This window comes from Miniopterus schreibersii (assembly GCF_964146895.1).
Source record: "Miniopterus schreibersii genome assembly, chromosome: 8".
Classification (NCBI taxonomy): domain Eukaryota; kingdom Metazoa; phylum Chordata; class Mammalia; order Chiroptera; family Miniopteridae; genus Miniopterus; species Miniopterus schreibersii.
The window spans coordinates 2,042,692-2,055,465 of NC_138109.1; the positions used below are offsets into that span (position 1 = coordinate 2,042,692).

At 61.1% G+C, this 12,774-nt stretch overlaps 1 protein-coding gene across 2 annotated transcripts in view; it reads left to right on the forward strand.

Moving 5' to 3' along the window:
• The window catches only part of AJAP1 (adherens junctions associated protein 1), a 75,469-nt gene extending 65,626 nt beyond the window's left edge, over positions 1–9,843 (forward strand). The window contains exons 4-6 of one of the 2 annotated variants that reach the window (XM_081145625.1): positions 1,145–1,387; positions 3,471–3,601; positions 8,581–9,843. In XM_081145625.1, coding sequence (XP_081001751.1) covers positions 1,145–1,387; positions 3,471–3,543 — 316 coding nt within the window. In that variant the 3' untranslated portion in view covers positions 3,544–3,601; positions 8,581–9,843. Of the gene's footprint in view, positions 1–1,144; positions 1,388–3,470; positions 3,602–6,607; positions 6,657–8,580 lie in introns of those variants that run through there. The other variant, XM_081145626.1, reaches the window with a different exon arrangement.
• Positions 9,844–12,774: the final 2,931 nt, after the last annotated feature.

The window sequence follows — 12,774 nt, forward strand, 5'->3', positions numbered from 1 at the left end:
GTGTTTGCTGGGACGCACGATGAGGAAGGCACTCAGCTTACAGCCGCTTTCTGGGTGGGGCGGGACCACGTGGGCGCCTGGTCCGCGAATCCCGCCGACACCCTGATGGAGGAAAAACCCCTCCCCCAGGAGACAGAGGACTTGTGACCCCCTGTGTGACAGGCCGCCAGCTTCCTCTTGGTTTCCCCACACGTTTGGGTTTGCAGCAAACCCTCAGCAGGCTGGACGAGGGGGCTCCATGACCTTGCTGGGGCTGGGGGGGCTTCCAGGCCGGCAGCGAGGAGTCCCCTCCTTGGGAGAGCGAGGCAAGGGGTACCCTAACTCACAGGGAGGTGGGCGCATGAACCCCCTTGCATCCTCTCATTCATCATCAACACTGAGCATTGAGGGGGGAAGAGGGGACAGGGGGAACTGGTGCCCTGATGAGGTCCCCCAAAGTGGGGGCTCCCCAGATTTCTACCTCGCTGTCCTCCTCCACGGGCATGGGACTTCAACCCCTCCTGCTCATGAACCTGCCGGAGGGACATCTAGGAAAGGGGACGGGTCTCTGATTGTCCCGTCATCAGATCCCTCGGCCCCGGGGTTAGATCCCTGTGTCCGTCTCAGGTGGCATCTGGAAGCTTCTGTGTCCAGAGGGATGGGAGATGAGGCAGGCGCCCTTGGGGGGGGGGGGTCCAGTCACATTCCCAACTTGTGAGCATGGCAGGGGAGGGGCTCCCGACTCCCAGCTGTCCCCCAAGAGAACGATGTAGTCCCATCCAGAAGGAACGATCAGGCGCATGGACTGTGCAGAGGTTTCCCCCTGGGGACCACCCGTTTCCACCCCCTCGAGGCGCCCCTGGGAAAGGGGTCAGCTCCAAGGTCAGGCTGACATTCTTTGGGCACACCAGGCTCAGCTCTGGGATGAGGGAGCTCGACGCTCCCCTCCCAGCCCTCCCTGCAGTGTGGGACGCGTTTAAAATTCCGATTTTATATAAAAAAGGGCCGACTGCCTGACTGTGGCTGACCTTCCCCAAGGGGCCGGGCGTTACCGTTTAGTGTTTCACGGGTAACAACCGCCTGGAGACGGAGGGGACGGGGCTCCGGCCTGAGCTGCGTCCGTGGTCCCAGCCGCGCCCCCCGTCTGTCCGTCCGTCCCTTCCAGCTGTGCCCAGAGCGGGACCACGCGGAGGAACAGCCACCAGCGGAAGATCAACCAGCAGGAGGAGAGCTGCCAGAACCTGACGGACTTCACCCCCGCGCGGGTGCCCAGCAGCCTGGACATCTTCACGGCCTACAACGAGACGCTGCAGTGCTCGCACGAGTGCGTCCGCCCCGCCGTGCCCGTGTACACCGACGACACGCTGCACCCCGCGGGCGAGTACAAGTCCACGTTCAACGGGAACCGGTAAGCTCCCCGCACAGAGCCCGGGGGGCTGCGGGCGGGCGGGAGGCCCCTTCTCCTGGATCGGGCGGGAGGCCCCTTCTCCTGGATCGGGCGGGAGGCCCCTTCCCCTGGGTCGGGCGGGAGACCCCTTCCCCTGGATCGGGCGGGAGGCCCCTTCACCTGGGTCGGGCGGGAGGCCCCTTCCCCTGGGTCGGGCGGGAGGCCCCTTCACCTGGGACGGGCGGGAGGCCCCTTCTCCTGGATCGGGCGGGAGGCCCCTTCCCCTGGGTCGGGCGGGAGGCCCCTTCCCCTGGATCGGGCGGGAGGCCCCTTCCCCTGGATCGGGCGGGAGGCCCCTTCCCCTGGATCGGGCGGGAGGCCCCTTCCCCTGGATCGGGCGGGAGGCGCCTTCCCCTGTGTCTGAGGTCCAGCAAAGGCAAAGGTAGACAGGCGCCCACCACCCGGAGAGAGGACAGCCGCAGCCTGACCCCCACCCAGACCTGCACTCACTGGGCAGCGGGCCGAGTGCCTTCCTGCGCTGTGCCCACGGGGCCTCACCGCCCGGAGTTCAAAGCCAGCGGTGGAGCCCTCGCCCCCTGAACGCCACGCATCCCGATCGGCCCCTCCTGGCCACTGTCTCTGAGCCCCATCGATAACATGTCCGCAGCGAATTGAGCGAAACTCTCAAATTACAGCCAGACTCCTGGTCATTAAATGCTTTTTTTTTTTTAATTTTTTTTTTAATTTTATTATTATTAATCACTAGTCGTGCTTTAAAGAAGACAGCCCTGAATCCGTGCCTGGGAGCATCAGAAACCCTGAGTCAGCTTCTGGAGGTTTATCCCGAATTAGATTAAAACATCAATATGCTATTTTTTTCAAGCGGGCATACACTCCTACCTCATTTTATAAATTAAAAAAAATATTCTGCAAAGGCTTAATTTTAGGGGGAAATGAGTAAGACAGCAGGCGGATTGGGGGGGGCGTCTCTCAGAGCAGGACAGGCGGCTGGGGACCCTGCCCAAGGTGCTCTGAACAGGCTCCTCCCAGAACCAAGTTGGGGGGACTCGGGGTGAACTCCCCTGAACAGGCTCCTCCCAGAACCAAGTTGGGGGGCTCGGGGTGAACTCCCCTGAACGGGTTCCTCCCAGACCCAGTTGGGAAACGGGGTGCCTTAGCTGCAGGGCCCGCAGTTATCGCAGCCTGGACCCTCCCTGAGCCTGCGGCTGCTCCTCGGACACCTCGCGTCTCCCCGCTGGGCCCCGAAGTGTGAGAGCAGCTGCCCCTTCCGGAGAGGGAACCTCGGGGCTGTCCTTCCCGGCACGACTTTCTTTCACTGGGGGACACTGGGGAGCTCACGGACCGCACCCCGGCCTTGCAGAAGGCCGAGTTCACGAAGAATCGTCAGGGTTTTCTGACCATTTCACTGAATGTGGGCGTCGGTTTGGCCAGGAGTCCCGGCCAGCGCCTCAGCCTCGGGGTTGGGGGGCCGGGGGCTCTGATCGGTCCTTGTTTCACTTGGTCCCTGGCTCTGCCCTGTGCCCCGTGGCAGCCCTGTCCAGGGGCCGGTGGGCACGGCTGGCATGCTCACGCCCGGGGAGGAAGCCCTGGATGGAGAGAGTCCTCGCTTTGCCGCCTGCGGTGACCCTCCCTGGCGCTCACTGGCCTCGGGAGGCGGTAGCTTAGTCTCAAGGCGACGAAGCGTGGGGGCGCCGTTTTAGGAGTCAGGCCCTGTCCCCGCTACGATGTGATAACGCAGACTGAGGCCCTGTCCCCAAAGGCAGCCCCCCGAGCTGTGTGCTTGTCCTGTGCCTGAAAGGCTACATTTTGGAGATGGCCCCGCGGTGCCGGAAAGCTGGTCTCCGGCCGCTGCAGCAGAGCCCGCCCGGGACGGGTCCCTCAGGCTGGGTTCTCCGGGGCTGTCCCGGGCGGTCAGCCAGCCACAGGAGGCCGCCCCTTCCTGCCCGGGCCGGCGGGTCGGAGCTGAGCCCCGCCTCGCAGGCGCTTCTTGGTGGCCCGAGGGGACAGCGCCCTGCTTCGGGCCTGACCCGCGGCTGTGGGCCTGGGCCAGCTCGTGAAGCCGGTTCCTTTCCGCCCACCGCAGACCCTCCTCTTCGGATCGGCACCTCATCCCCGTGGCCTTTGTGTCTGAGAAGTGGTTTGAGATCTCCTGCTGACTGGCCAAGTCTTTTTTACCTCCTGGGGGCAGGGCGGACCCCATGTGTCTGTTTCACGGTACGTACGTCTCCTTTTGAACTCGATTCTGTTTTTAAACTTAATTTATTATTATTATTATTTTTAAATATGTCTTTATTGATTTCAGAGAGAGGAAAGGAGAGGGAGAGAGAGAGACAGAAACATCAATGATGGGAGAGTCATTGATCCAGCCCGCAACCCGGGCATGTGCCCTGACCGGGAATCGAACCCTGATCGCCTGGATCCTAGGTCGACGCTCAACCGCTGGGCCACGCTCGGCTGGGCTCGATTCTGTTTTTAAAAATATGTTTTTATTGATTTTTAGGGAGAGGGAGAGAGCGAGATAAACGTTGATGAGAGAGAATCATCGAGGGGCTGCCTCCAGTGCGCCCCCTGCTGGGGACCGAGCCCGGAACCTGAGCGTGGGCCTCGGCCGGGAACCGAACAGGCGGCCTCTTGGTTCCTGGGTTGACCCTCAACCGCTGAGCTGCCCGGGCCGGGCGAGCCTGATTCTTTTTTCCCCCATTGCCCCGCCTTCCCCACTCCGTCCTCACGCTGGGAAAACTGGGAGCCTTCCCGGTGGCGACACCGTGGGTGGAACTGCGATGGTTACCTTTCTGAGCAACCTGGAGGGCTGGGCAAGTGGGGTCCCTGCTGCGCTTGTTAGAAAAGCCCCCGTGTCTCAGTGATGGGGGGAGAGGGAGAGCGACACCCAGGCACCCGGACCCAGCACCCGGGCTGTTTTCTGCCCGCGTCTGCCCCTCCCCAAGGAAGGCCCAGGGGGCACTGCCTGCCGGGCGGGGACTTCAGCCCTGGAGACGAGCTCGGGTCCCCACGGTCGCTCCCGGAGCCGGGAGCGGTCAGGCAGCTTCGTGGGCAGACGCGGCGCCATCGCATGTCCTGACATGGGAAGGGAGGCGCAGAGCAGAATTAAAACACAACTTTGAAATATAAAAACAAGAGATAAGAAGGAAAATTATAGAGAAAGGAAGGGAGAGTTGAGGCATCTGCTAATTTGGAGCCGGGGATGGGTAGAAAGTGGGATGAATTTTCCACGCTCGGCTGGCGGGGAACATTTCTCTGCGCTCAATGATATTAACTTTAATGCGGATGTTAAATTGCTTTCTTCGGGCTGGATCTGCGCACACGCGGAGGCCGGGGGTGAGCATCGGCCCCCTCGGCTGCACGTTCCACCAGCGCAGTCAACAGATGCAACCCCCGGTGTGGGTCGTTTTAAATTTGCTTTTCTTTGGATGCCAGGTTTTCTAAGGACCCCCATTTTGCTCCAGAGAGTGTCATTTTCCCCCCAGATGTTCCTTCTAAAGGTGACCTCTGATCCCTGCCGTGAGCAGGGAACCCAATTTCCAGAATGGTTATTTTTTTTTTCTCTGCTCACCTTCTGACACAAGGACAAAGCCATTGTCAGAGTGGGGTGCAGGGCCCGAGGTGGGGAGTTGTTTTCTTGGGCCTTCAGGGGACCCTCCGAGGACGCGGCTCCCAGAGTTAGCCTGGGCCGGAGGAGCCGGCTGCTTGGAGACGTCGGAATGGATCGGTCAGTTCCTGAGACCGGTCCTAATGAATAGCGTGTTTGCTCCAAATTAAATCTCCAGCCCTCCCTTCCTATCCCGGAGCCAAAATGACCTGCTTAGCGCCATATTCAGCCAACAGGCCAAGAAGTGTAATTAGATTAGAAAGGAAAGGGAGCCTCCCCCTCAGATGCCTTTGCTGAGACTGTGTGGCAGCTGGTAGGATGTGTTCTGTCCCCACGGCCAAGGCCAGAGGCACTGGGCACGGCCCTGCCCTCATAGGCCTTTGTCTGCCTCAAGGGGACACCTCATTAGGGCCCCAGGGACCTCCCGTTGCTCCAGCCAGACCAACCACCTGGACCTTTCTCGCGGACAGAGGGGTCCTGCCTGTCCCATGCAGCGTCTGCAGGCCACCCAGCCATGGCCAGCATCTCTGTTGGGATTTCTAAATGCAGTAAGAGCATAAAAGCCTGGCCGGTGTGGCTGAGCGTTGAGCACTGGCCTAGGACCCAGGAGGTCACGGTTGGATTCCCGGTCAGGGCACATGCCCGGGTTTCGGGCTGGATCCCCAGTGGGGGGCGTGCAGGGGGCAGCCATCAATGACTCTCTCATCATTGACGTTTCTCTCTCTCTCTCTTCCTCTCCCTGAAATCAATAAAGACATATTTTTAATAATAATAAAAAAAAATAAGAGCATAAGACATTGACCTGGGAGAGGCTGGCCCTGTGCACGCCGGACCTCTGCTCCCTTTGTCCGAGGGCTGCGGGCCCACAGGCCTGGAGGTGGACACACCTTTGGAATCAGGTAACCGCCACCTGGGGGATAGTCCTCTGAGGCGGATATTCAAACGGGGGCTCGTGGGAGCACCCTTTACATCTAGGAACTCAGTCTTCCCAGCGGCCCCATTTCCAGATAGGGAAAGTGAGGCACGGAGGGGGTAAGGGACTGGCCCAAGGTCAGTAAGGTTGTAAGAGGTGGGGCAGATCACCCCCAGGCCTCCTAGCCCCCAGGCGTCAAGGTGTCCGGACCCCACTCTCCAACCATCCTCGAGGAGCTGTTTTGGGACCACCCCAGTTTACAGGAGGGGACGCCTCTGTGTCCAAAGACCTGGACTGGGTCTCTGTATCGCAGGCAGGTAGGCGGTTGGGGGCTGAGAAGAGCCCTCAGGACTTGCCAGGCACCTGGCCGCACTCGGCCACCACGCCTGGGGACACGAGGCTGCGGCTCCCTCCAGCCACCTCCCGTTCCCACAGACAAGGGCCAGGAGGGTGCGCGGACCAGGCCGCCTTGTTCGTCCCTGATAAATGCTTAAAGATTCCGCGCCGCGGGTCGGACGGGCCATTTATCACTCGCTGGGAGGAAAGCATCCGGATTCTAAGTGTCCCCGATTCTCGTGATTAATGCCTGGACATGAGCGTCGAGCGGAGGGCAACCAGGAAGGCCGCTCAGATTTACCGGGGTACTTACCACCCCTTAAGTAAATAGCAATTAATACTGAAACATTTAATTACGGTTTAGGAGCCGGCGGAGATATTTATCTACGGCGTAGCGGCTAAGCCTCTCCAAATGCATTTTTAATGACAATGCAGCCGTTTGTTACCGCGCCGTCTGGTCTGCTCGCGTGTTCGGGGTCCAGACGTGGCCAGGTCCGCTTCCCGCAGGCGGGTGGCCGGCGACGCCCGGGGCGGTGGACACGGGTGCTCGGGTCCGGCCGCGCCCACTGTGCTTCCAGAGTCGGCCTCTGAGGTGCACCCCAGCGGAGCCTGGCCTCAGGGCCCGTCCCCCCGGCCTCAGGGCCCGTCCCCCCGGCCTCAGGGCCCGTCCCCCCCGGCCTCAGGGCCCGTCCCCCCGGCCTCAGGGCCCGTCCCCCCCGGCCTCAGGGCCCGTCCCCCCGGCCTCAGGGCCCGTCCCCCCGGCCTCAGGGCCCGTCCCCCCCAGCCTCAGGGCCCGTCCCCCCGGCACAGCCCGCAGAGTGCTCTGGACAAGACGGAGCGGGGCCGGAGGCCGCCCGCTCCCGGGAAAGCAGCCTCGGGCGCGGGCCGCCGGCCACTGGCTCTTGCGCCAATTCCCTGTCACTTTTCGTGGAACGAGTAAACTTGAGCAAACCTCATTGGTGCCCGGATCTCCCCATCGGCCATGGCTGCTTCATCCCAAACGGAGCCTGAGACGCGACAGAGGCTCTCACAGCGACGCCCCCGAGAAGCCCATCTGCGGGTGGTGCTATTTTCAAAAGCGCGCCCAAGACGTTCCTAACGAGGACTAGGGAAGGGCCCGAGCCTCGCCGCTCGGCTCTGAAAAGCCCACGAAGAGAAGAGCCATCTGCTGACACTCGAGGGAACACTCTTCGAACCTCGGCGCATTCTCTCCGAGCTGAGGGCCACGGAACGGGAGCCAGCACCCAGGAGGCCTTGGCGGGGACGCAGCCCTCTCTGGGGGACCCTGTCCCCTCCGGGGGACCCTGTCCTCTTGGTTTTGCAAAAGCAGACACTTGGCCTGTAGCCCGCGACTCACGGTGTGGCTTGTGGCCAGTGGGGCCAGGCCAGCCGAGAACCCCCTTCTGGGCAGCAGGGGACCCCGGTTTCTCCCAAGTCAGAATTGATCCCAGGTCCCCACCTCGGGTCACTTGGCAGCAGGTGGCTTCCTTTTCTGACCAGGAACCTTGCGTGGACGCCCTCCCAGGTGCCCTTCTCCAGCAGGGGCGTCGAGGGCTCACCGGGTCTGTCTTTCCAACTCGTCTGGACTGTCCGACCCTCTGTAGTCCCTCTCGGAGCTCGTGCGCCGCTGAGAAGCTCCTGGGCCGAGCCTCCGGAGCAGAAAAACCGCGTCCTCCCCGTGAGCTGGAACGTAGGGCAGGCCCGGAAGGGGGTGCAGAGCTTCAGACCCCTCCTCCCGGCCTGGTGGTGATGCAGGGACCCCCCCGACCTCTGCATGAAGCCAGCACTGCCTTTTTTTGTAAAAAAAAAAAAAATCCTCATTCAAGGATATGTTTTTATTGATTTGAGAGAGAGAGATAGAGAGAGAGAGAGACGTTGACCGGTTGCCTCCCATAAGTACCCCGGCCAAGGATCAACCCTCAGCCTCGGCCTGCGCACTGACCGGGAGTCGAACCTGCATCCTTGGGTGTGCAGGGCGGTGCTCCAACCCGCTGAGCCTCCGGGCGGAGGCAAGGAAGCCGGCGCTGCTCGAATACGGCAAGTCGAGGCTCAGGGTTGGAGCGCTCTGTCTGTCTGTCCGTCTGTTTCTCTCCCTCTCGCTTTCCCGGGGACGCTGGGCAGAGACAGGCGCCTGTGGGTTAGTAAGAGTCTCCCGACCGCCCAGCGGCCGCTGTCAGTCCTCCGAGCCCTCCGTCCGTGCATCCTCGGTGCCCGCTCCCTCCTCCAGCATCCACCCGCAGGCGCGGGCGGGTCATCCCGGGCCTCCGCTCAGTGCTTAGGGCTCGGCGGCCCCTGGGCCACCGCCATCTAACCTCTTCTTGTTTTCTTTCCACACAGGATTCTGTTGGTGAACCTGTAAAAAAAAAAAAAAAAAAAAATTCAATTAAACTTATAAAAACCTAAAACTAAACTATCTAAGGGGGAGGGTCCCCCCACCTACCACTTCTGTTTGCCGGTGGGGAACTCGGAGCAGGACGCTATAGGCCAAATATATTTTTATAAAGATGCTCGCCTATGGGGGCCTGCCTCCTCCCGGCGCTCTCTGGAGGACAGGAAGCGGAAAGGCCAGCGAGGACGGCAGACCGAGCGACGGGGACAAGGACCGGAGCCAGCGAGGACGGCAGACCGAGCGAGGGGGACAAGGACCGGAGCCAGCGAGGACGGCAGACCGAGCGAGGGGGACGAGGACCGGAGCCAGCGAGGACGGCAGACCGAGCGACAGGGATGGGAAGCACCCGGACGGAGCCTGGGATTTGCACCACGATTCTGACCTGTGCCAATAATACCATTATGTGCCATGTACGGACCCGAAAGACTCGGCCAACCGCCAGAGCCAAGCGAACCGCGCGTAGAAATCTCTCAGAAAACAGGGGTGGGAATCCCTTCCGGTAGAGTCGCTATTTCTGGTTAATATATAATGTACATAACTAGATAAACCCACACGGACACACACACCGTTTTTTGTACTGTAGCGATTTTTGAATATCTTCAATGTTCCTTTTTAAAAAAAAGAAAAGAAAAAGTGTTATCGGTTACCGAACCTGATTTATTTAACACGCTTAGTACAGACGGAATAAACTCGTGTTTTCTACTTCGCGGGCGCGCACACAGGCTCGCGCACGCACACAGCCAGACACACAAGCGCAGACGCGGAGGCACATGCATACGCTGGGGCGCGGTCCGCGAGTGAGCGTGCCCCTCCCGGTGACCCGGGCTCTCCTCGCCACCTGTCCCCGGGGCCTGCCGGTCCCACGCAAACAGGCCCTCCGAGGACACGTCCTGTGTTTGCTGGATCCTTGGCGAGCGGCGCCAGGCGTGTGGCTGGTCACCTTGGGCCGTGGTGAAGAACGCCCTGGTTTTATATACATACATATATATATATATATACACACACACATAAATATTACCGTTTTTTTTACTTGACTGTTTGAAGATGCTACCTAAGAGCCATGTGCGTATTTATGTAGCCGGCCGCCCCCCGTGGGCCTGAGCGTCGGGTCGGGCCGGGCGGGTGGCAGAACCCCGGCCATCTTTGTGTTATACAAGCGTAGATCGAATTAAAGAAATTTTCCAGTTCCAGAAATTAAAGGCATATATCTTACCACGTGTGCGTGTGAGTCAGCGCAGAGCGCGGGGCTTGGCGAGGGCCCCGGGGTGTCTGGAGAGGAGAACGACTGGGGCGGGGCTGCCGCCGGGAGAGCCGCGCCCGGGCGGGCCTGCGTTTCCCCCCCGCCATCCACGGACGGGGCCGCCTGCTCTTTCTTGAGCCCACGGGTGGCTGAACCCTGGGGGGGCCGTAGCAAGCACAGCGTCCTTGTTGGTTCCCGTCGGGCCGCATGTTTGCTTTGTGGTCCCCCTGGGTGGCTTCCCGGTGGAAACGGGGCCCGCGCTGGAGCCCCGATGTAGATCCCGACCGCTCGGCCTGTTAAAAGCACCGCTGCTGCATCCCAGGCGGGCGACGCCCTCACAGCCCACCCATCGCAGCCCCCGGCTCCCGTCCTGCGGCCAGTAGGGGGCGCTGCAGGAGACGGGCCGCCGGAGGGTCTCTTCCCCGTGAGAGAGCCCGTCTTCCTAGGGGCCCCGATCCCACGGGCACGGCTGGTCTTCTGTAAATGGCCCGCTCGCGACCTGGCTTCCATCCGGAGGGCGTCCGAACCAATCCGGTGAGGAGGTTAGAGATCGGTTGGCCGGACAGGCGGCCTCGCTCCCGCTTGCTGGCTGGGTGCTGACATATTTATTCTCCCCCAGGCTCAGTCTCCCCCTGACACCCCTTGTCATGTGCTTGGGAAGCCTGCTTCTGCACCTGTTGCAATTTGGGAGAGTAAGCGGTGCCCCTGGAGGGAAAGGAATTGTTTTTGCCACCGTAGCGTCGAGCTCTGTCCTGGGGAGGTTGCTCACAAGGTGGGAACGTCGGGTGGTTTTTATTTTGCTTTTGCTTTTGTGGTTTTCCCTGAAGCCCGGGCACAGGTCGAGAGGACACAGACATCCACCGCTGACCTTGGTCATCTCCTGGGACCCCCGCGGGCTGCTCCATCGCTCACCCCTCTCCGCAGGTCAGCCCCAGCCGGACGTGAATGAAAGGCCCAAGCTGGCGGCATCCCCGGGCTCTGGAAGCTGCGGCTCTGCCCTGTGGCACTGAGCTCCAGGGGGCCTGACGGCGAAGGAGGTGGGGGCTCGGGGGCCCACGGGCACCGACAGCAGGAGCCCGGGAGCCCCAGGGGCCGCACTTCGGTGTCCACCGTGTCATCCCTGACCCCAGACCACAGGCCTGAGCTCTCCGCAGAGTGCCGCTGGACACCACGGGAGGAAACCGAAGGCACAGCCCCCCACCCCCCACACACAGCCCCCGGGCACACTCAGAGCAGGGCCCGGAGACGCGGGCGCGGCCGGCGGGCGGGCCAACGGCTGCACGTCCCCTCGGGAGGCCGAGTCTGTGCTCACGTGTCAGAGCCAGGCTCCTAGGGCAGGCCGCCATTTCACGGCGACGGAGGGCGTGTGTGTGCAGAGATGTTTTGTTTTTTTTACCGGTAACCTGGAAACATCGCGTCTGCAGGGGGAGCGTGAATGAAGCGAGCGCACAGTCGGCCCCCCGCAGTAACAGCCGCAGAGCGAAGCCGGGGAGTGTCGAGTCAGGCCCAGGGCTGCCGGCCCACGTGCGCTCCGTGGTGGCCCGTGAGCGTGGCCAGGCGGCCTCCTCAGCTTGGGGGTGGTGATGCTCCGGGTGGTCGGTGCACCTTCCCGTCGCGGCTTTCTGGGTCTGAGCTCATTAGCGAGCCCCGTCCCTCACAGAGTCACACCCCAGCGTCCAGGGCCCAGTCCTTCCGTTTTCTTTAGCTTATTTATTTATTTTATTTTTCCCTCAAGAAAGGTACTCAAAGGAAGGGCAATATGGTTTGGTAAAATCCCCTAATTTTTTTCCACCTCCATCTCATCCCTTCAGTACCTCTGAAATTCCACTGTCACGGCCCCCGGGCGGTGTACTGACCGCTGGTCATCGCCCACCCCTAGGCCCTTAAAGCCTTCAGGACGATGGGGAATGGCTTTGGGGGGCTCTCTGCCCTATGGTCAAGTCCACCTCTAGGCTTAACCTTTCTAATCTCCGTGAACTTGGTGTCATTTTTATCCGGTTGACGTACTGGGTGTCATCGCTCTGTTTACAAATCCTGAGTGCTGAGGGGAAGATGCCTGGGGCGTGGCCAAGGGAGCTTCCCGCCAGTCTCCCCCTGGGCTCGGGCTCCAGAGTGTCCCAGACGAAGCCAGGCCACATGTCCACCAGTCTTCCTTCATCTCCACCCCCCGGGGACCCACTCAGGGCGTCGGTGCAGGGGCCCTGCAGGACGTCCCAGTGGTCACTGTTCACAGCATCTTTCTTGCGTGGGGAGGAGAGGCCACTTAGGAAGCTGTGTTTTCTCCCATGTGTTTCTGGTCCTCCCCAACCCTGAGCGTGGGTGGGCTTCCCAGGTCTCGTTCCACCCCCAGACTCCCTCTTGGTCCTTCAGGGAGCATTTCAAACCTAGAAACCTGCGCCCAGCCAAGCCCACCGGCCCTCTGGAGTCGACCACCAGGAATTCAGTGGGTCCTGCAGTGATCTTGAGATCTGCAGGCTCCCTTTCTTCTCACAAATACATGGCCCTCCCTCGGCCACATTCAGCCGAAGGCAGAACCTTCCTTTCACGGGTTGGTCTTCAGGAACTGTGGGCCTGGACGTCCACTCCCATCTGGTTGTACCATGAAATGGGCACATCGGAGGCTCGGCCCTCGCTCCTTGTACAGTCTCTATGTGACTCCATAGCCCAAGGAGATAGCCCAGCTTTTTTAAATTTTTCTCCCTTTTGGTCCAGTTTCATCCGTAGCTCAGGAAGCTGGGCTGACCCCAGTCTCTTGGCAGATAAGAGCAGGAACCAGGGCTGAGGTTCTGGCCGGGACCTGTAGCCCTTTCACGGTTGGGCTGGCTCTTCCATGGCTCTCATTCCTCAGTGGCATCCGTACATGTCTGTCCACGTTTGGACACTGTCACCCTCTTTTGTAAGT